Below are 25,020 nucleotides of genomic sequence, written 5' to 3' on the forward strand. Positions count from 1 at the left end.
TGGGCCTGTCATAGAGAAAGGTTTTAACTTGTGCAAAGGACAGAGAGGAATGCAGAAAGACAGTCAACTAGTCTTGCATGGTGCCCCAACGGTCCAATTGACTAAAGGATAGGTAAAGATTTTGTTAGACAATGACAGAGAGGGATGATTAAAATACAAATATGATTTCATAACTACTAGTACTTAAAGTCTTTATGTTTAATTATCTTCAACATAATGGCTTCTGACAATAACACCAACAAAAATGGAAAGTTTCATGACAGTTTAGAAGAACTATGACAAAGTTTTAAATGACAATGTATGTTTGGGTTGAGTAAAGGTTGGCCTCCTTCAGTTGTAGAACGACTTAGGTTCATCTCGAAGTTTTTCAAGTGACTGTGGAGCCTTATTTTGGAGAGACACCCCCGTCTACATATATCGCAGGTTAAGGTGGCTTTCACTTTTGTAATAGAGGAGCCGTCCATTTTTCATAAGGCAGGCTTTTCTTCCAGCGCTGAGGCCCAAGTTTCTTCACTTTCCATAGCTTTCTTGGTCACTGTCTCTCTCCAACTAATGCAATCTAGGGCTATGTCTTCCCAATGGTCTGTATCAATGTTCATTGTTTTTAGGTCCCATTTTATTACATCCATGTAACAGAGGTGGGGGTCAAGATCTCAAATAATAATCAATGAATGATCTCTTTCATGTTTGTTTGTTGTCTTCATTGATGTAGAGGAAATCAATTAGTTAAGGAAGCAGAATGCATTATTTTAAGCTCTAGCAACCTTTTCCATCCCATATATGCATAGCAGATAGAAAGAAGAGTTAACTTTAGATTCTGTCCGGCATAGATAAATTAGAAAAGTATTTTTTTTTTTAATTTTAATGTTTCATTAGGCTGTGGTTTTATATCTGTATGGCTAAAGGCTTAACCATTCCAACATATGAAGTGAGGCACATTTTGCTCTACCAGTATCTAACCATCCATCCAATCCAATGGTGCTACAGTCCCATGGAGAGCTTTGGCCTGCCTCAACACATCCCTCCATTCAGATCTCTCCTGAGCCTTTCGTCTCCATGCCTGAACCCCAAGCTGTTGTAGATCTGCCTCCACATCATCAATCCATCTTATTCAGGGTCTGCCTTTGGGTCGCCTGCCACTAGATCAGCTAAATTCACTTTACTGCACACTAAAAAAAAAATATTTGGCAAAACGAACCTGCAGAAAAAAATATATAAGAAAGAAAAACGAATAAACAAAGTGTAATTGGAAACCAAATTTTGTTTTGTATTTTTTGTTTTGAATCAATGGCAAGGGCTGCGGAGGTTAAGGCTGGCCAATAAACTCATGACGATGACATACAAGACTCAAACAACAAAACAAAATTGTGGTTGCAAAAACAATAACAATAGCAACTAGAAGAAGTGACAACCAAAACAAAAACTAAAAATATATTTATATATAGATAAGTACAATGGTCTTTTGTTTACCGTCATATGCAAGGGAGTACCAAGGGGACATTATTAATCATCTTTCAAAGAAAGAGGGAAATGTTAACATTAAAGGTTAAAGCAAACAAATCAACAAATTCTGAGCAGAATACTTGAAAAATAAGTAACATTTTGGTTTTTAGTACAGCACTAACATAGAAATTTGATGGCAAACATATTATGAAAGTTCCATGAAAATTAGACAAAAGTATCAGTCAAGTTTCTATACATATATCAACCAATCAAAACAGACACTTTGTTGTACCTCTTGTATTATTATAATTGCACATTAAAAAATCATAATGTTCAGCCCATGAAACAATACTCATGTAAAAGAAAAACCCTATGAAAAAATGACTATTGAAAATATTTCTAAAAATTATTTCTATTTTATAAACTTGAACAACAGCCCATTGTTAATGGCATCTAGAAACAACAGAAACCATTTTGGTTCAATCTCATTAGTTAATTGTTTGACAAAGTGTGATGAATTACCAGAAGGTTCCTGGTGGGATGTGATAGTGAATCAACACAAAATGGTTTGATGGCACACAACATTATAATGCAGGGCGCACCACACAACAGAAAAGTAACAACATGTAAATATCATTAAAAGCAATATTTCAGTCACAGCATGTGGCTGGCGCTTGGTTAGGCAATAGCCATTTCAATGCAAAATAGGAAAAACAGAATTTGTTAGATATCTATTTAAAAAATCAAAGATTTAATAAACTTTTCTGAGTAATAAAATTTAATCCTGGCAAAAAATAGCAATAATTTACTGAAAAAGTCAACACATTTAGCAAACTATTTATGAATTAATTGAGAGGGGTGATAAAAGCCAGATGATGATTTAGGCAAATGGTCAATAAAGCGAAAATTTCCCCACCTCTTTATTTTTACCTTCTCCACATTGGTCTTTCAGCTTACATGTTATGTAAACACTTTTAACTCATGTTTTTCATAGCAACTATGTTAAACAAAAAATAACAGTTAACATATTCATAAACATTATTTGGAACCGAAAAAAAAAAATAAAAGTCTGCCAAAAAATAATTGTGTTTTCACCAGAACGAACTGCCTCAATAAAGCTCACAGCAAATTTAGTGTCCTGCTGGAGATATAGATGCGCATAATGCAAAACCATTAACTTTCATGTGTTTACTAGTCAAAATGGCAAAACAAATAAACCCTTCTATCACAACCAAGTATTGCTTCTGGTTAAATACAAATAATGAACACTAATTAAAAAAAAAATTAGCATTAAATACAATTTTTAAAAAATCTATAATCATATTTTGAAGTGACAATGATAACATAAGTAGTTAATCTATTTGGCTGATTGAGGTTTTAATCTATTAGTGGTCAAAATGACAGATTGATATAGCACTTAACAAAAATAACAATCTTTCTCTGTTCAGTTAAATAAGTTATAAGGAATCTATTTTCATGAACAATATGCGTGACTTCGATATTAAACTCTTAATAACGACTACAGAAATAATTCTACAATATTTCTAGTTTCAAAGTCAAAAGAATATACATTGGAACAAAAGAAAATGTAATACAATTGTCTATATCTTTCTGAAAGTCATTAATTACATGTTTGAAACTAACACAAAATGAAAATATGTTGTTTCTGATAATCATTCGTACCATTAATGTACTTCAGTATAATTCATCTTTTTTTTTTTAATATTTAAAAAAACAATCTTTTTAGAAATAATAAAAAAAAAAATTAGCATAAACTATTTAACATGGTTACGTCAACATGCTTTCATATTTGAAAAGAAAATAATATATTGACAATACCAGCTATGGCTTTAATAAGTCAATGATTTAATGATCATTTGATGACACAAGAAACACAACTTCCTAAAGGGTATACTTCTGCAAGAGTTTAAAAGTGCAACAAATACTAAAACTATCAACTAAACCAAAACTGCTCCATAGACTTGGCTGAGATATGAACAACAACCTATACATGATGTGAACAAGACTATATACAAGCTCATATGTACATGTATTCTACAAGATATTCCTTCCCTTTACAGTTTGTGCTTGTTGCTGGGTTAGACTTAGCTGGTGTTGACCAGATTCAATTATTTATACTGACAATAACTATAACCATGACCCTATAACTAAAGAAAGTGAAGAAAATATGTGACCGGAAGAAAGTCTCCATTGTTTGGTGACTTGTGTAGCAGATGTCAAAGATTCACCTTTTTTTTTTTTAATAAGTTAAATCAAGTGTCAGAGCAATGTTATTAAGAAATTATTTGAAATATAATGAACAAGAAAGAATGATTGTGGTTTGATTCAATGTAATGAAAATCTTCCCAAGCCAATAACTCAAGCAAATTGAAAGTCTTAAGGATTCTGATACAGGCTCACAATACTCAGACTTGTATCTGTAATGCAACTTAACACACAGTAGCCCTAAATAATCGGTGAACTGAATGTTAGGCCACATTTCACAAATAAATCCCTCACTTCATTCTATTTTGAATTTTAAAACTATTTAATGCATTTTAATGAAAATCATTTAAGTGATGTAATAAAGTTTAAAAAAATTATTAAAAAACATGTTCACAAAAAAATATAGATAATGATCTAAGTATCAGCCTGGACATTGTCAGTTTTTGATTTTCTAACTCTGTACTTATTATACTTGGAATCAAAGAAGTGGATAGAAACAAAGGAGTGGTTTTAAAAACAACAAATCTTGCTGGCTCAAAATAAGTACTGTAGATGAGGAACAACTTTATGCACACTCTATTCTCTCTACAATAACTCATTTAATACACCATCACTCAGAAAAATGGCATTCAAGACAACATATACCTGTTTGAATTTGATAAATTATTATGTTTCAACGCAAAGCAGACTCATGAGACAGATAGCAATGGATAATGTTGTAAGTCTCTCTGTACAGATATAGTGACTAACTTGTGTTTTGTACCGATACAAACACTGCACAGATGAAAAAAAAAATCCTCCTAGTTAAAGAACTATTTACACACATATTTGTACATTCTAGGTAGTCTATTCAATTGTAGGACTCTATATATGGTGCACACACTTACAGGACAAAACAGTATCAAAAAGCAACTATGAAATTATATCAGATGTCAATCAAAAGCTATTGTCTGTAAGACAGCACTTTTTGTAGAGTCAAGAAAGAAGTGGAGGACCCCCCCAGCAGTATATGTATTTTAAGACTAAATAACCACATGAAGCTATGAGTCTTTGTAAAATCCACTAGTGTTAGAAACAATGTATTTATGCTCAATACAAAAGAATGGACCAGATACATCTGAGGTAATACAGTTCTAACCCATACAACTAATGACCAACAGCTCAGAAAGTATGAACTATGATTTGTAAGAAACACAAGTTAGCCAGTGAGGTGAGCACAACATTTCAAAAAGTGCAATTAATAATTAAGTACACTTTCAGAAAATGGCAGATCTATGATTTCAATATTTCTCACCAATGGTCTGGTTTTGTTTGGCAAAGTCACATTAATACAACACAAAGAAATAAATCTATACTGCTTCAGAAGTCTGTTGAATTTAATAAGCAAAGTAATCACATGACCAGCAACTCACCTTTCACAATGTCACTACACTATTTAACTAGATACTCACAGGCATACATAGTGTAGATACCACTAATCGCTTCCATTGACAACATTGTCGCAAAACTAGTTATCAATGGTTAGACTGCTTCTTATTTCCTAATCACTGACACATATCTATAAGTGTAATGAGAAACTTGAAAGGGACAAAAACATTGCCACAACACTGGAGGTGAAGGGTTCTTACTTCTTATTGGTTGACACAGGCCTATCTAGTGAAGTGACTAATGACTTCAAGGTGTAAGCTCCTTCCACTGACAACAGCACTGTCATAAGACTATAAAACTGATGGTAAAACATGTTCTCACAGTTTTGATATGTAGAGTATAGACAACCAATTCAGCTCTTACAATAAAACACAAAAAAAAAAGGTTTTGCTCTTTGATAACTGAACTAAAAAGTCAACATTCATGGACAATTAAAAAAACAAAACTTTATGATATTGAGGTATGCTGATTTTGTTTAGTTATAGTCAAATATAAAAAGTGACCTGTAAATCTATACAGCGAACAATCAAATTTGAATTCTAATATCATTTAATTTGTATAGAAACAAGAGACATTAATACCTCCAATATAAAGGTAATAAGTGAATCTATGATTTGAGTGGTCGTATTGCAAGGTGTGGCTTCTTATTTCTCATTTAACTAGCCTATGTCTTTCACACTCTATAGCTGCCTGGCTTTTATGAACATTTATTTATTTTCTAGATGTAAATAGTTAAGAACAGAGCGCAGCATTGAGCAGTACTTCAAACAAAAACTTGTGTATAAAATTTTAAGACAAAAAAAAAATGAAACTTTCAAACTCCATTACTCATTAAACAAATTTTCCTTAAATAGTCAAATCAATATAAAAAAAAACAACGCATGTTTTTTTTTTCACTTTGTAAAAATGAGTTATGCTCAAAACACAGAAACAAGTACACTAAAAAACATAATCGAATACAAAGAACTAAATTACATTAATCACTTGTCGCTTTTTGAAAATTCTAGCTAAAGATTTGCATTTTTGAAGTATCACAAAAATGACAATCACAAAAAAATAATATAACAGTAAATTGTTATTTATATCCGATGAAAAATAAAATACAATCACAACAGTAGAACACAAAACTGATAGTCTGGGAGAAAGTGAAACAATATATTTCAAAACAAAGTATAAAAAGTTGAAACCTTTAATTCCACTGTTTCTTTACTACTACTTAAGATCAGATAAATGCACAAATGTTTTGATAAGCTCCACTTTTGAATTCACTCTACATTAATATCACCCCAAGGCGAAGAATAACAACATAAATATAAAAATAACGCCAAAGACTAAGACTTTATAAAGGAAGGGGGGGGGGGGGGGGGGAGAGAAATGTCATTATCAAGTAACATAAATGTCCAGTGTTGAGTGATCGTCTAGTCTGAGCAACTTTGAGTTGTATATCCATAGGTTTAATCCGTAATTATCTTTTATCTCAACACGAGCACACAATGAAATAAATTAATGTTAAGCTCATTTTGATGAATCAAGAAGAGGAGTCGCCCAGTCACAAGATGAATCAAGGGCACTTGACTGAATGGCCCAGTCACATGAATAGTTCAAGAATACCTCCACTGAGCATGACTGGATGGCCCAGTTGTGGGACTACTTAGCGACTAGTCTATACCCTGTCATACTTCATTGCCTCCATGGAAAAAGAATGCACACTGTTCAATCAAGTTTTGAACTATATCCTCAGGAACCTGAGAACCTTGTATAAGCTTCTCATAGCTTTTAAACTGCAATCTAATCAGTGTGGGCCACCAACATTTGGCCAGATTTCTACTGTTCATACTGTTAAATTCATGGTTTTGAGAAACTCTGAAAAGCACAAAAAAAAAGTTAATTTATGTTTTGATTAATTTAAAAAAAAAATATTCACTAATGTAAGATCTAAATATTGATTTTAATTGCCATTCCTTTTTAAAATTGAAAATAATTTAAGTAACGCTGAGATTAGTGCTCATAGGATAAACAAAACTCCCCCTATTTCCTATTCATTTGGGAGAAAAAAAAGAAACATCTTATGTAGTAAAAAGACCCAGATGGGGCATGTTTCATAAATTTTAGAAAAATATTATAAATTTATACACATAAAAATATAATAATCAGCAGTAGCTAGAGCTAGAAGCATGCCGATTAAATATTTAAGTACCTTGGTACATCTTTAGACTTCACAAATTATCTACCAAACTAATTACTAAAAAAAACCCACTGATTTTTTAAAATTAACTTTATTGAGTTTGTGCAACTGGATGTGTGTAGTTAAATGAAATACTCCACTCTCGTCTCCAGACACAGAGATTTAGCCTTATTTATTAATTAACTTTATATGTGCCATTTATCTTGTCCATTCTGCCCTGAATCAACATCAGTGTACTCTGCTTTCTGTCAAGTAGCTAGACCATGAGTTGAAACAACAAATAGGATGCTGGCTAAATGAAACTGAAGCTTTTCATTTATTTTATTTTTTATGAATGATTCATTGACTGCACACAAAAATTTATCACTATGCATTGGTTTAAAAAAACAAAATAATTTTAATAGATGAAAAAAAATTTGCCAGAACATTTTTTTTAAACATATGTAAAGGAGAAGAATGAATTAATTCTAGGTGAAAGTGTGGAGCTTTGAGTACGAAATGGGCTGACCTAGACTTATATTGTGAAACAGTTTGTTGGTTTTTATTTTGTTTATTTTAAACTAACATTGTCTTTTCATTTTTTTAAATATTTTTTTTTGTCCTAAGTTAATTTAAACACAATGAACATTTAAAATTAAAATGTTTTTTTTTTGTTCAAATTAAGCACAACTTACTTGAACAAATGAGAAATGATATATTTTAAGACTTCAAAGTTTTGTAGTGGGAGTTTCTTTATAACTCCACGCAGCATAAGAAGGCGGCTGCTCTTGTCTGTCATTTCTGGAATAGATGTTGACAGTACATCAATAAGAACTCTACCTTAAATAAGAAACAGGTTCAAGCCTTAACTTATTTACAAATGAAATTAATGTCTCACCTGCTGCTTCCATCAGCTCATCACAAAGCTTCTCTGGTATCAAGGCCTCGCTGAGATCACTGAAAAAACTTTTTAACAAGGTGGCTATGGCATTGACTGGGATTTCTAGTGTAGATATGTCCACATTGGGATCTGTGGGGGAGTCAATATAATGAGTTAGTCTCTTAGTTTCTCTCATTGTATGAGATAAGAAAGAATGTTAAAGTTGACTTTGAAAGAACTGTAACAATCAATAAAAGACCAGTGCATACGAATAGATCTGTTCAGACATATTTAGACATTCAACAGTATTTCAAGTTCAATGTGCACAACTCTCAAACAATGAATTAGTAACACATTTACAGTTTAAAGTAATGAATTAGTAACACATTTACAGTTTAAAGTCAACATACTTGAATTCACAAGATTAAATGGAAATCTTTACAAACTTTATTAATAATAAACACAACAAATCCTTCCCAATAATTAGAGGAATAAATTATTGACTCACAATGACAAAAAAAAAAAAAAAAGAGATGATCTACTTATTTAAAATCTACTGTTTGTTCAAATTCTTCTTTCCTTCCAGATATTATTTAACCAGTACCAACTGATAAAATTTTCTCTAGTTAGGTCAACTATGACCTAGATTTTAATCAGTCTATTAAATTCTTAATAGTTATTCAAATGTAGGATCTATTTATCTACCAACATATAACAGTGCCATAATTGATTTTGAATATTGTATTGAATTTTTTTTTAAATATTGCTTTTTTTAGATAAGCTATTTAAGTAACATAAAGAACTATTTCATACATTGATTAATTCAATGTTCAGCATCATATCTAATTTTTCAACTGTTAACAAATCGCTGTCCAAACTTACCAACAGCAAATTTATTGACAAAGAGTTCCCCTTGTGCTTTATTGCCAGGTATTCTGTACAAACCTTCTGTTTTCATGCCTAGTGAAATAATGTAGAAATAAACAATTATGAAGAAAAGGTTTATATTGAATATAGCAGCAATAAATTATACTACAGCTAGACCAGAGTTACCCAGAGCACACAACCATATATCTATCTTTAGATAAAAACAATGAATGTTAACTTCTGTTTTCACTGGCATAAAGACTTTCCCAGTTGGCAAATCAGCCAGTGAAAGTCATTTTACATGAGGAATGAGGAATGTATTAAAAAAATATAATGGCCAAAAAGATGCTAATTAATAAAGGTAGCAAGAGCTCAAGAAAATGGTCATATTTAACATTCTTTAAATAACTTCCCTACACGATTAACCCCCATGTAAATTATTCAAGTAAAGAAACTCACCTTCTGCTTCTATGTAAGAAACACACTTGTAGACAAACTGTGGAATATTTGGGTTCTCCAGAGCAGTGGGGAAATCTTCCAGTGACACTCCGCTGGTTGATGTGCCAGATGCTTTCTCCTTCTTTTTGAACTTCTTCTGAGCTTCTTTAGCTCTCTTCTCCTGCAAACAGACACAACATTCAAAATAAGAGGCCAGGGGCAATAACTGGTGTCTCTAGCACAAAGTGTTTCAGGATTGGACAAACTAGTAATACAAGTTATATCAGGCAAGTGTGTTAATTATATGGTTTTTAATTTGGATCAACATCTGACAGTGGTAAGCAAAACAAGTTCAAATCATGTTACATAGATGTAATGTTGTTGTTTAGTTAGGGACAGAAACCTGTAATTTAATACTATTAATCAAGTTAGTTAAATCAGGCAAAACTTTAACTGACCCCATGTGGTCTACAAATGGTCTGTACAGATAAAAATACTTTTACAAATGCCTGTAGAAGCTCTATGTACAGTTACAAACACAATGCAGACATTTTCTAACAAAAATAAAATGAAAACACTATTCCATACAGATCAAATATCTTGAGGATGGAAACATGACAATTTACCCTCTTACTAAAGCCATCAGAATATTGATTTGTAATTGTTGAACTAAATAAGATTATTTCATAATGCAAATGTAATCAAGAAAGAATTTAGGTACAAAAAAGAAAGTGTGTTGCATACTGTAGTAACTCCAGTGGCGGACTGAAAGGGTTAATGTGTGTGCGGCCTACTGACACACATGACTCAGGCCAATCAAACAGGTCAACGGCTGTTGAACAAGGGGCATTACTGCTAGTACACGCAAATATGACCAGTATTATGGTCATGTAATCGAAAGCCTTCACTGTCAAGAGACAGTGTGTAAGAAAGGACAGTTGAGTCCAGGACAACAAGGCAGTAAGGACTGTGCGGTAGCATGTGAGTCCTCAAAAATGTAGCTGTACGAGCTAAAGAGACTTGTAGTGATTAGTTAGGCAGTTCTGTTGTGTAGCAAAGCCTTTGAAGTTACTGTAGCCAATTGTGTTGAATTGGCTGTTGATGTATTTGTAATTAAACCGCCACACAGTTTATTGAAACTCTTGTTGTCAAGTACTTGTGTTAGATGTGCTGTGTTGTTTAGCAGTGTTTACAGAAGGCCTGGTAGAGAAGATCATAACAATACAAAAAAAATTACAGCTGATAAACAGCAAGAAAACAATTTTTGGAAATTTACAATTAAAATAGAGCTGTTTCTACTCAAAGTGAGGCATACATGTAAACAGTGTTCAGTTACCTCATCTTCAGCATTATTAGAATTCTCATATTCAGCCACCAGTTTTATACTAGATTGTAAGTCTACACAATCTTCATTTTGTCTCTCTTGCTCACAATGATCCTGTCCATCAATACTGGTCGAGACTGGCTCATGTTCAAGTCCATCACAACTGGGCAACACTGGATCACAGAGATCCTGTTCATCATCTGATTCAGGGCCAAGTGTTTTTATCTCTAGCTCTCTCCCATCCAAAGTTTCTGAGTCTGACCTGGCCAAGCGATCTGGTGTCTGAGAGATGCCAGCTGCTGCCCTGGTCAGCTGCCAGAAGATTGACCTGTTTTCTTGGAGTATCAGGCCCATAACACCAGGACTGACAGTATTCTTAGACAGTGAGCCACAGCCCATTACCACATGTTAAAAAGATCAAATCATTCTCTGTGTGTGCAGTAAGAATAAGTCTAAGGCTGTGGTTAATACTTGAATAGATTGACCAATGCAATGAGTGCAGGGCTTTTAACTTTGATAACTGCCAGTAATAGTCAATTAAATTTTAAAAAAACCTAACTTCTATTACTAGCTATGTTATTAAATGTAGACACATAGATCTATAAGTCTGTAAACATGAAAAAAAAAAAAAAAAAATAACTAATAAAACGTTTCACTAGATTATCATCCAATGTGTAATATCTACATCACAATTACATTCTACTAGTATGTCTTTGTTACTGTGACAATTGACGACTAGTTAAATTGAAGATCTAGATCTAGTTTTGCATTGATAGCTAAGTGTATATAACATCTCAAAGAAAATAAAAAACGATTCTTACGGCTTTTATTTAAAAAAAAAAAAAGGGGGGGGGGGGTTAAGACATGACAGCTATCTAGATAATGACATTATTGCTATACACATTTTTTAACATCCAACTGTGGATACTTTTTAAAAATTGTATGAGCACAAAGGACGATGTTTATGTACAGAAAGTTAAATCTAGATCTAGACTAGTCAAGCTTAGATTTACATTAGATTCTAAACATAATGTTAATGTTCGTAGTTTAGACACGTTAAAAAATAAAAACCAAATTGTTTTCAGACGGAAGAACAAGAAAATGAAATCTGAGTGATTTCCCTTACTTAGTGCCATTGGAAACGCAAGTAAACAATTTCACTCTCCACGATAAAGCCCCGAACACACCAGTTATTTATTGAACTACATTGTAACGTATGACTCATTGCAAAGTAAAAAAAAAACTCCGGGCCTCTTCCTTTTTTTTGTTGTTGTTTAAATCAATAACTTATATCTAGCTCTAGATTGTTCAAAGTGAAGGAAACGAGCCCATTTTTGCTAATGCCAGATCTAGACGACTAGAGTCTAGAGCTAGATTCGTTGTGATGCAAATATTTGTCTAAAAATTGTCATCTTAATAGTGAATTGTATGGGCAAATATCAACAAGTACAAGTCTAAGAAGTTTCTGTTAAATTACAGTCGCCGTTGAAATAGTTTGTAACTGATTTTATTTAAAGAAATGTGTAAAAAGAATTCTTAATCATCAGGGATAATGCTAAATATTCTCTGCCTTCTGCTGTAAGCTAGCTTCCGGGAAGATATCGCGTGAGACGGGAGGAAAAAAATATGTCCAAATCAAAGTGGAGAGGGCGGGGAGAACGACACGTGACTTGAAATGATCGAATGTGTGCTAGGGAGATACACGTGCAGATAACTCTTTGACAACTTCCAAAAAGTGAAGAAAGCCAAAAACGAGTTCTAGACAGGAAGTAGACATGTTCCCATTAGGTCTGTGTGTGTGTGGTTGTGACTCTGACGCTACTGAGATACAAATCTGTATTGTTTGGGGACAAAACACGTGCCCATATCAAAACGACTCGACGGGTTGGTTACACGTGCGCGAGCAAGCTACTCTGCCTCATCGTGGCGCTCGTGTGGAAACGACCATTAGAGGAAGTGGCTAGGCTAAACGGGTAGCAAAACAAAACATCGTGAGGGTGTCCACGGGTTAGCGAGAGTCAACCCATTGCACGGAGCGGAGTTGAAAGACAGCCCTCACGAAACTTTCGAAAATCCATGCGCCGTTCCTCAAGGGACCGTTACATTGATGGCGAGTTCCCTAAGGTTAGCTTGGTACGACATAGGAAAATGGCGGAGGTTCCCTGTGTACTCGGTCTTCGGCCGTGTCTAGCCCATGCGATCGGGGACCAGATACATCGGAAATAGCAATGCTTTACATAAGCATTGACTTGGGTCTCTTCCAGACAGAACGGTAGTTCACACAGGTTTTTTTTTTTTTTTACTGTTTGACGCTCAAACAGGTTTTTTTTTTTTTTTACTGTTTGACGCTCAAACAGGTTTTTTTTTTTTCAAACTTAGAGCTCGAAGAGCCTTCGGCTCAGCTCTTAAGACGATCAAACGGTTACACGTGAGAAATTCAATTATATCTGTTGTAAAGTGTTGTAAAGCGAAATAGGAAAAGATGGAGGCTAAGTCTAATTGTATTAAACAAGTAATTTAAATATTAAATTTTATTTGCGCATTTAAGTCAAAGGCCTAACAGGCACACATTAGCATACTCTATAAAAAGCATCGCTAAAAGATTGATAATTTTCCATTCAGTAGCCGACCAGTACACACAGGTGACGAGAGGAGTCCTGGGGTTACGTCAAATCACTCTGGAGACAATAAGTTACAACAGCGTCGAGGAATATGAGACTTGGGTGCTTAGGGCGATGTCAGGGCGCCAAAAAAAGACATATAAAAAAAAAAAGATTTTAGTTTATTCTAAAGGTACTTTTAAATGTCTTTAATTAAAGACCGCATCACAAACAAAAGATATTAGAGACAGAGCTACACAACGATTGGACCCCACGATAACTATTGTAAAAAAACAACAATACTATATCTCTATGGCCATATTACAAGGTCTTCGGGATTCTCAGATATCTTCCTTCTGGAACAGTTCCAGGAATAAGAAGAAGAATAGGTAGATGGAGAAATCGATGGGAAGACAACATAAAAGAATGAAGGGGTCTGCCATTGAAAGAGATTATATCCAAGGCAAAAAGACTGAGAGGAATGGAGACGGTCGACAAATCTTGTGTGGTGCCCCAACCGTCCAACAGACTAACCTAGGGATAGATGAATGCGTGTGGTGAGGTACCTTCGAATGGGTTGAAATTAACTTGAAAGCGGTAAAGAAAAAGGGAGGTGGGGGAAGAACATGATGAATGACACAAACCTAAATCTTACAGCCTCATAGCGTCACAAAAAAACAATTTTATTTCACTAAGATATATTGTTCCTAATACAATGTACTACTGTTTAAACAAAGCGAAGGACACCAGGTATCAAACTGTCCTAGGCGTGGGAAATGTACTACTGTGTCAACCAAGCGAAGGACACCAGGTATCAAACTGTCCTAGGCGTGGGAAATGTACCACTGTGTCAACCAAGCGAAGGACACCAGGTATCAAACTGTCCTAGGCGTGGGAAATGTACTACTGTGTCAACCAAGCGAAGGACACCAGGTATCAAACTGTCCTAGGCGTGGGAAATGTACTACTGTTTAAACAAAGCGAAGGACACCAGGTATCAAACTGTCCTAGGCGTGGGAAATGTACTACTGTGTCAACCAAGCGAAGGACACCAGGTATCAAACTGTCCTAGGCGTGGGAAATGTACTACTGTTTAAACAAAGCGAAGGACACCAGGTATCAAACTGTCCTAGGCGTGGGAAATGTACTACTGTGTCAACCAAGCGAAGGACACCAGGTATCAAACTGTCCTAGGCGTGGGAAATGTACTACTGTTTAAACAAAGCGAAGGACACCAGGTATCAAACTGTCCTAGGCGTGGGAAATGTACCACTGTGTCAACCAAGCGAAGGACACCAGGTATCAAACTGTCCTAGGCGTGGGAAATGTACCACTGTGTCAACCAAGCGAAGGACACCAGGTATCAAACTGTCCTAGGCGTGGGAAATGTACCACTGTGTCAACCAAGCGAAGGACACCAGGTATCAAACTGTCCTAGGCGTGGGAAATGTACCACTGTGTCAACCAAGCGAAGGACACCAGGTATCAAACTGTCCTAGGCGTGGGAAATGTACCACTGTGTCAACCAAGCGAAGGACACCAGGTATCAAACTGTCCTAGGCGTGGGAAATGTACCACTGTCAACCAAGCGAAGGACACCAGGTATCAAACTGTCCTAGGCGTGGGAAATGTACCACTGTGTCAACCAAGCGAAGGACACCAGGTATCAAACTGTCCTAGGCGTGGGAAATGTACCACTGTGTCAACCAAGCGAAGGACACCAGGTATCAAACTGTCCTAGGCGTGGGAAATGTACCACTGTGTCAACCAAGCGAAGGACACCAGGTATCAAACTGTCCTAGGCGTGGGAAATGTACCACTGTGTCAACCAAGCGAAGGACACCAGGTATCAAACTGTCCTAGGCGTGGGAAATGTACCACTGTGTCAACCAAGCGAAGGACACCAGGTATCAAACTGTCCTAGGCGTGGGAAATGTACCACTGTGTCAACCAAGCGAAGGACACCAGGTATCAAACTGTCCTAGGCGTGGGAAATGTACCACTGTGTCAACCAAGCGAAGGACACCAGGTATCAAACTGTCCTAGGCGTGGGAAATGTGCACGATTCTAGTCCGCCCAAAAGATAAGCTGTAACACATGCAGCACAAATTACACAATGTAGGTGGCTTGCCAACTTGAGTAGTATTTGTTTGTAAGGGGGATGATTGTGGTGGGAAGAGAGACACGGGTTTTCAAACAATTGAGACATTACCTCTAGTTCAAAGCTTTTAGATACAGCCATTAGGTAATATTGAAGTGCACTAGACGTTCCCTGTTCTTGATTTCTAGACATTTCCACACACACACACGTCTCTCCCAAACCAAATATAGTTTCTAATTTTAGAACGAATTCCTGAACGAACAAAACAGCGAGCGTTTACTTCAGGGAGGACAGAAGTATTCGCATGTATAGTTCAGGACTTCATGTCTGTATTTGAGTTTCATGCCTAGTTACTTGAACTGTCTGGAACATGATTTCACCAGTATTTTTCTCTTCAATTATTTTGTTTTAAATCATGGTGACACTGAAGCGCAGATCGTCAAAGAACTAGTTTGTTGTTGTTGTTTTTCGTGTTGTAATGTCTTTCTAGTTGATTTTTGAAAATGTGTTAGGGTCACCCCTCTCTACCCGCCCACTGTTCCTAACCCAATTCATTTAATTTGCAATCAGTTTGAGCCACATCTAATAAAAACAGAAAGATATTTTATTAAATCCAATACACAGGCCTCAGCTCTGGAAGAAAAGCATGCCATACGAAAAATGGCCAGCCAGCTCCACTAAAGGAAAAGCCACTTGAACCTGCGACGGGAGTGTTTCTCCAAAATAGGGCTCCACAACAACATGAAAAAGTGTTCAAGATGAACCATACGACTGAAGGAGGCCAACAACAAACAAACATTCACAATTTACTTTGAATCAGTCATGTAAATCTGTGCGATTAGAAATATTTGTTTTGGTTTAGCGTTTAGCTTTTTGAATGTGATATTTTAATATCACTTGTCTGGACCTGTACTGAAAAGGGGAGGGAAGAAGGGGGTATCTTAGTGAATGTTTACATGATCGTTTTTTAAATGCATAAAAAAAAGTCCACTCAGGGCTCGAGTCCTCAAGAGGACTATTATTCAACTTATACCGCCACATCTGTTGAATAAGATTTCTTTCCCATATTCAAAATACCAAACAAAATATTAATTACCAATAGTCAATTAACTAATTGGTTTTTTTTTTTAAATTGATTTTTGTGTTGTCAGGTAAAAGAAATAATTGTACAAAATTTCAGCTCATTCCAAGATTAAGTGTGGGAGAAATAACATGTACAAACTTTTTACTATGCAAGCAGGCAGACAGAGTGAGTTGATATAAGCTTTGTAAAAAGCAACTACAAACAAACATTTGAAAATCATATTGTTTTATACATGCTACTTTTAGGTACTCTCAAAATATTTCTGATCTATTTCCATCCAAAACATTTTTTTTTCTTGAGTTTAGCACAGAGTTTTCATTAAGTTATTTTCATTCAATGGTGCAACAGTGTAGCCCAAAACATTTTAAAAGAATGTTTGAACTAGCATTAAAATGAGATGGTAATAAGACACACATGATCACCACAGTACAGAACATTGGCTTGTCTTCATCACCACAGTACAGAACATTGGCTTGTCTTCATCACCACAGTACCAAACATTGGCATGTCTTCATCACCACAGTACCAAACATTGGCTTGTCTTCATCACCACAGTACCAAACATTGGCTTGTCTTCATCACCACAGTACCAAACATTGGCTTGTCTCCATCACCACAGTATCAAACATTGGCTTGTCTTCATCATCACAGTACCAAACATTGGCTTGTCTTCATCACCACAGTACCAAACATTGGCTTGTCTTCATCATCACAGTACCAAACATTGGCTTGTCTTCATCACCACAGTAACAAACATTGGCTTGTCTTTATCACCACAGTACCAAACATTGGCTTGTCTTCATCACCACAGTACCAAACATTGGCTTGTCTTCATCACCACAGTACCAAACATTGGCTTGTCTTCATCACCACAGTACCAAACATTGGCTTGTCTTCATCACCACAGTACCAAACATTGGCTTGTCTCCATCACCACAGTATCAAACATTGGCTTGTCTTCATCATCACAGTACCAAACATTGGCTTGTCTTCATCACCACAGTACCAAACATTGGCTTGTCTTCATCACCACAGTACAGAACATTGGCTTGTCTTCATCACCGCAGTACCAAACACATTGGCTTGTCTTCATCACCACAGTACAAAACATTGGCATGTCTTCAAACTTTAAAAAAAATCTCTGTAAAAGTACTAGGTATTCTTGTAAGACAACAGCTAGCTTGAATCTACAAGTGCTTTAATAGCATCATTTCCATTCAAACAATCAATGGCACCACATCACCTTTCCACTGCACAGCAATAACCCATAGTTCTACTGTAACTTTTTTATTGGTTCTTCTATATTGGAAATTGGAGCAGCATTGGTGGGTAGTTATAAAAAAAAAAGCACTTCATAAAAAAATGTTACCTATTCATTATTTCAGTGGTAATCCAGAGATAATCCATTAGAAATAGAAGCCTAGACTATGAGCTGGAAAGCCAAGAGCTTTACCACTTAGGCCTAATCCTATTATCAGCTAATATGGAGGAAGTACAGCCAAACATTAATATATCAAAGTAGTTTATAGCAAAGTTGTTATGTTGTTTTTTTATCAACATCTAAATTCTATTACAGTTTGACAAGCATAAAATTATACTGAACAGCAGATATATCATTAAAATATATATTCACTCATATGCTTTATTAAAAAAAAAAACTTACCAAATAAAGGCATAAAGGTAAGGACATGCAATATTTTATCATTGTTTTACCAGACTCACAAAGAAAATGAGAGCGAGATGGAAACTTTTATCAAATGTTCAAACTGTATGTCAACCAGTTGAATATAAGTTTCAAAGTTCTTAAAACAAGGCTAACATAACAACATGGGCACTAACCTCTGCCTTCTACCAGGCTAACATAACAACATGGGCACTAACCTCTGCCTTCTACCAGGCTAACATAACAACATGGACACTAACCTCTGCCTTCTACAAGGCTAACATAACAACAAAGACACTAACCTCTTCCTTCTACAAGGCTAACATAACAACAAGGACACTAACCTCTTCCTCCTACAAGGCTAACATAACAACATGGACACTAACCTCTTCCTTCTACAAGGCTAACATAACAACATGGACACTAACCTCTTCCTTCTGTCTCCGCTTTTCATCTTTTTTCCTTTTATCTTTGTCTCTTAGTGTGAACCTGAATCTCGACCAGTTGCCACTGTCATTTAAATCTTCCTCTACTTCTTCAGGATAGCTCCCTGCAGTCTATGTGAAACAAATACATATAAGAACAATTGAAGTCAATCATTTATTTATAGTTACCACAATATATATTATAATATACATCTATCCTCACTGTGCATATAAGCTTGGCAAGCCTCTTCTATAGGTCCTATAAAAATGTCAAGTGATATTGAGGTGCTCTAGGGGTTCATTTAAGGAAGTATTATAAACTATCAGTATTCACATTTTACAATTTTAAAAAAAAAGTTACAATAAAATTGTCAAGAGAATCTCAGGAAGCATGGTAGCTGAGTGGTAAAGCACTTGGCTTCCAGAGGGGTGTCTCAGGTGTTTCAGTCAGTGAAAAAAAAAAGTTGGAGACATTGAATTTCAGGCGTCCCTGAGTCCACCCAACTCTAATAGTTAACCGTTGACCAAAGAAACAGATGATCTTTGCATCATCTGCCTCAATTTGAAAGGGGTACTATACTAGCCAATCTCATTAAGGCTTTTCGACAGCAGTTTAAAATGCAAACATGCTACAAGACAGTCATGCAAAGACCCCCTAAAAAATTAGAACAACAGGCTGAAGAAAGAAAGCAAGTAAAGATGTGTGGCCTCACTGTAAGTGAGAGTTAAAGTTTTGCAGACATCAGAACAAGAGGACAAGTGCAGGTCATGTAGCTAAACAAAATCTTGGCTCTAATGTTCATTTCAATTATTGTAATGACACCCCATGAAACTTAACAAAAAATATTTCTTAAAATGAATGTACGCTAATAAATGTGAAAAAAGAATTAAAGCTTATATTATTGGAATTATAATGCAAAATACTTTTTTTTTTATCTGGCATTTATTTCTGGCTTTTCAATGTTAGTGAGGGTTTACTTTGATGAATTTTAATGAAGCTAATTATGTTCTGCGATAATCTGTCTTTTTCTAATTTTTCTCAGTTTGACCAAGACCAAAGCTAATATCAAGATCTATCTTATTGATTTGTGTCGTGAATTTGTTTATTTTGATTGTCACCCCTAGTGTTTGCTTACATTTGTGAATTCACGTGAGATTGTGTACTGACCACATTTCGTGTCTTGACCTTTACTATGTGTGTAATTATTTTCATCATTCTGTGTAATAAAGCTTTAGATGTTAATGTTTTTTTGTTATATTAAAGTAAGACAACTCACTTATAGATTAGCATAGAATTTAAAGGTAATTCAAATTGCTGGCATAAAATATTTCTTATCAGGATGATGATACCAAAGATTGGTTCAAGCTTTCAATCAGAGCTACGTACTGAGAGTTAGCAATGGTGCCCAAACTACTCAAACACAATGGATCACAAAATAGACCTAGCACCTAGCAGACAATGATGAATGTACAAACCTTAGGAAGTGTTTGGAAATGATGTGTTACTGGGTTGTAAAGTGGTATTTCCTCCAACGAATCACCTGGAGAGACAAAAAAACAACAACATAAAAACATGAGTTTAATTAGTGGAGTTCACAATAAAAAGGAGACATCTACTCAAGAGCTTCACCTTACAATCGACACAAGGTGCACCTATATTACATACAGAATTTACAGCTTATACACAGATGCAACTAAACTATTTTAAACTTGAATGGTACAAAATGACAAGATGAAGTCTTGGGATGATCAAAAGCATTAAAAAAAACAATGTGTTTATATATATTGGGATATTGTGCCTTACCAGGGTGGGAGCTCAATAGATGTTCTTGGTCAGAATAGTTTGGACTAGAACTGGGATTTCCTACTGACGTGGATGGGTTGCGCCATTTTCGGTTGTTGAAAGAACGACGCTTCTTTTCCTTCTTGTTGGAAAGAAGTTTCTCATCCCCAGTTCCATCACTACCATCTTCTGAGGGGGAGTGGTTAGAACCTGAAGAAATAGGATAAAAACTATCTTGTAACATAGAAACATAATGCTTCAGTCATTTCATAATAGACTGGCAGAACATCACCTATCAATGAATAAGAATAAAGTCTATAACCCAGTGGTCAAAAGGTTAACAATGAACACAAAAAGAAGTGATGGTGATGTCAAAATAAATTTACATTTTTTGTTTTTGTTTTTTAATTTCCGTTATTTTGTTGTCTGCAGCAGAGATTATTTACACCCTCCAATAGCAAGTCACTACTGATACCATCACATGTACGAGGGAGCATTTTAGGTTCAAGTGACCTAATTAATTAGACCCACATATAACATTTTTTTAGTACGCTACACTGAAAAAAATCTGTCTGCATCAACCAATGACACTTTCACAAGTTTGGGTCAGTTGAAATCTTAAACATAAAAACGGAAAATATTGCCATTACTATTAGTCATCAGGTGAATAAAGTCTCTGAACTGTACACTTCATAAAATATACACTAGAGCAACATGTCAAATTTCCTCTCAAAACCAACCCATCAGAAATAGACACCCAGGCAATGAGCATGGAAAGCAAGTGCTTTACCACTAAGGCCACTTCCTTTTGATGAGAATGTAACCCAAGTTTTTAACAGAGAGACAAAATTGTTTTGATGTGTATCAATCAGCAAGGGATAAATTGATTTTTGAAATGCATTATCAAAAATTGCAGATTAAAAAAAACACAAAAAAAACTCAAGGGTTGCAAGTATAAATTATTAAAGTATTTCTCATTTGATTAACAAAAATACAAGTTCATAATTTTTCATATACACACGCTGATTACAAAATGTTCTGTTTGTGTCTACAATGAAACATTTACCTACCTGATCTAATCTGTTTATGGCCAATGCCAAAACTTCTTGGTTTAGAAGCTGTGATTGTGGGACTAGAGTAGATAGCATTGCTGTCACTTGCTGGATACTGTTTGGATTTGTTGCGTCTGTGAGATGCTGGCCTCTTACCCTTGATATAGCTGTCCCTCTCTAATGAGGAAAACTCTGACTCTTCCGAATCTGTATGACCTAAACAATTAACAGAAGCTGATGAGATATTATCTCTGGTAAGATGGATTTAGAACACAAAAGAAATATTTTCACTTCCTTCACTGTGATATTATAAATAAGTCATTTCAATAGAGTCAATGCCACTAGTTAATTTGTGGTTATAAATTAATTATAATGCATTTCTATGCAGTTTGACTACTTGAATCAGTTCATTTTTAACAATTTCTATTATAGGTTGGATTATATTTTGTTTTCTTTCTTCCTTAGAGCCATTAGAGCAAGGAACAGGTTGCCTGAATCCACTAGGAAAACCAATTATCTAACAGAATTTAAGTCTCTAATTATCATGAACGACTAGGTCAAAAAAAATGGATACGGGCAGGGCATAATCAACTTGTTAATTTGCAAGATAAGAAATTCATTCAAGTTCAGGAATCGTTTCATTGTCTGTGTGACAGTCTTCTTCCAACCTGCATCCCACTTAAGAGAGAGATTATATATCCTCATTACATCATCTCTCATTAATATGGTACACAGGGTAGCACTACAGAAGGCACTCTAAACATTTTTTTTTAACAGCAACAATGTAACCATCAAGAAGATTTGATGCACTTATTTTATGGAATTTACTGTTCTAGTGGACACAAACCTTGTGCTCTGATTGGTGATTTAGTGGACTTGATTCTGTGCAGCTGACCAGGTGGCAGAGCATCATCTACTATCTGGTAGTCATTGTCTCCCAGATCTGGAGTAGGGACAGCATCCTGCAGCACACAAAGTACATTCTAAATAGAGTTTTTATTTTTATTTTTTTAAAGAAACTTAAAGTGATTGTGAGTCAAATATTTTTTTATAATTGCTTCTGCATATAGGATGCTATAAAACACATTTATTAAATAATACCCTAACAAAAGTGTTTTAGAAATGCATCTTTCATGAAAAAGCTCTTCAAGAGATGGTAGCTGTGTTCGAGTGATATACATTTTTTAATTAGTCTATTTAGTCTATGTCTTTTGTGCCAGTGAAGTATTCCCATACCAGCAGGTGATGGCAAAGTTAATTAGACGCAGATGGTTGCTGTATAGATACGTTTAATTATTGTTTTGTCGATGTTCAATTTCCTTAGATAGAAGAGTCATTGATATATAAATTCATTCACAAATCCACAACACAGAACTGAGAGATCATTTTGCTGATAAGTACTTGACTGATACAAAACTTTTTAAGAACCATAAAAAAAAAAAGGTTCAGGTGGGTGTCTCACTTACCTTGACACTTCCATAGTCGGCTATCTCTATAGGCTCTGGTACAGCCAGTGGAGCAGTGACTTGACTAGGATGAGATCTGAACATTGCTGCACTCTGAGACTGGTCAAGGAAAAAGAAAATTTGAAAACTGAACAATGACAAAACGTTAAGCAATTAGTTTTAGCAAACAAATACAGTGCTTTGTATAATAAATCAACTATTAAGCACCGTGTTGAAGTTTATTTGGTTCCATAAAAACATGTAGACTGGATCGATCTGAAGCATCATACTGCATTATCTTATTTTTTCTTTAATAAAGACTTTTGAAGTCTATAAAGTGCTATAATATAATAATAATGTTGAGCTGTGTTAAATGTGGTTGGTTGACAGTCGGGCTAATGAAACATGAAGCTATTATTAGAAGTGCACTGTAATAGATTCTAGTGCAAAGAATAAATTTAGCATTTATTAGAAGTGCACTAAGTAGATTCTAGTGCAAAGAATACATTTTGTAAGTGCAAATTACCTGAGATCTTGTGTTCATGAGTTTCCTTCTACTGTTGGCATCATTCTCTATGTCATGAGAAGACTTGCTGGTGCCATACCGCACGTGGCCAAGAGAATCATTTTTACCAGCAGAGTTGGAGTTATTACTATCTGGCCAACCTAAGTTCAAACAATAACCTTTTAGTTAACAACCAAACAGAAACTTATTGAAGCCATTCATATCCCATTCAGTTTTAAGCTGTAATTTAAATATGTATTTCAAATGAATTACACAACAAATAATAAAACTTTAGCTAGTTGTCAGAAAGTGTTGCACATCAATAAATAAATCATTCCAAATAAGTCCATAGAGTTATTTTGTTTTTCATTCCTAGATATAAAAAAAAGTGACACAAAATCACAATTTGTATTTTTTTAAACTAGTTTTCTATGTATGTATCTTAAGATTTGAGATGTGTAACAATTTGTGTACTTTTCTTAATAACTCAAAAGAACCATCAACAAAGATATTTAGCCTTCAGGTTAGGCTCTTAGCATTTCTGTTTAACTGTACACAAAGCAAGCCTCATGTTTGCCTTGGCTTATGTTATAGCATCATACTTATATAAATCAATGAAGAGTATATTTTAAAATATTTATTAAATATACTGAACAAAAAACTAGCCTCTGTGTAAAAAAAAAAATAAACACAGTTAGTAATCAAAGACATGCATCACAACAAAAAACCAAGTATAGAGAAAGAATCTCTTCTCAGTTCAACACAGCAAACAGTCAATAAGCCGCTCTCAAATCATGTTGATCACATGACAGCTAGTTATCTAGTCAGCTCAGCACTATCTCAACAAAACTACAAACCCAAAGAGAAACAAAAATGTATTCAAACTACAATTCATGCAGGCATCAGAAGAAGTACTTTGGAAGGAAGGGAGAGGGGGAGGGGGGGTTGATGGTCAATAATTCAACAACAACTTTTGATGCAGAAATAAAAATTACAATAACAAAACAAAAACAAAAAATGAACAGATTGAAGATGTGTATTAGTAGACATGTGACTGATGTAGGACAACACTTCACACAGACTACAACTAATAAACAAGATGAACTCTTCAGGTCAAGGAAATGGAAAACATAACACAGTCACTTCTGCTAGATTAAAACACAGAAACAGTCACTTCTGCTACATTAAAACACAGACACAAAGAAGACATTAAACTATGTAAACTCATTTTTTTTTTAAATGTGAAGAACTAAAAACGTCAATATGAAACACAGAAAATTAAGTGGATTTCAACAAAAAAATACAAACTCTGAAAGTCCACCCTCTTATTCTATTTTTCTCTTTCATCTTTTTACTTAAGTACTGTCTCACGGCACAGCTAGATATTTGAATGTTTTCTTCAGTACCATCTTTGAAAGATGGTATAGACACAAAACTGTCAAAGTGATGCCATCAAGATGGAGTAACAGGACTGATGGTGAATACATGACTTACTCTCTGAATGTCCAAGATCAACTTCCACCAACTTCAGACCATGTATACCATATTAAAACTTATCTCTCGTATTAAACTCATTATGCTATTAACACAAA

The 25,020-nt window shown here is 35.0% G+C and overlaps 1 protein-coding gene across 5 annotated transcripts in view; it reads right to left on the minus strand.

Annotated features, from left to right (window-relative positions):
• Positions 1-1,243: 1,243 nt before the first annotated feature.
• LOC106063929 (rho GTPase-activating protein 5-like) overlaps positions 1,244-25,020 on the minus strand; it is a 55,548-nt gene continuing 31,771 nt past the window's right edge. For all 5 annotated transcript variants that reach the window (XM_056043636.1, XM_056043635.1, XM_056043637.1 and 2 more), the window contains 12 exons: positions 23,450-23,589; positions 22,945-23,043; positions 22,326-22,440; positions 21,497-21,694; positions 20,448-20,636; positions 20,120-20,184; positions 18,647-18,775; positions 9,468-9,627; positions 9,024-9,101; positions 8,160-8,291; positions 7,957-8,062; positions 1,244-6,960 (listed from right to left, as the gene is read on the minus strand). In XM_056043636.1, the coding sequence (XP_055899611.1) occupies positions 6,771-6,960; positions 7,957-8,062; positions 8,160-8,291; positions 9,024-9,101; positions 9,468-9,627; positions 18,647-18,775; positions 20,120-20,184; positions 20,448-20,636; positions 21,497-21,694; positions 22,326-22,440; positions 22,945-23,043; positions 23,450-23,589 (1,601 nt within the window). In that variant the 3' untranslated portion in view covers positions 1,244-6,770. The remainder of the gene's footprint in view (positions 6,961-7,956; positions 8,063-8,159; positions 8,292-9,023; positions 9,102-9,467; positions 9,628-18,646; positions 18,776-20,119; positions 20,185-20,447; positions 20,637-21,496; positions 21,695-22,325; positions 22,441-22,944; positions 23,044-23,449; positions 23,590-25,020) is intronic.

This window comes from Biomphalaria glabrata, chromosome 10 (assembly GCF_947242115.1).
Source record: "Biomphalaria glabrata chromosome 10, xgBioGlab47.1, whole genome shotgun sequence".
Taxonomy (NCBI): domain Eukaryota; kingdom Metazoa; phylum Mollusca; class Gastropoda; family Planorbidae; genus Biomphalaria; species Biomphalaria glabrata.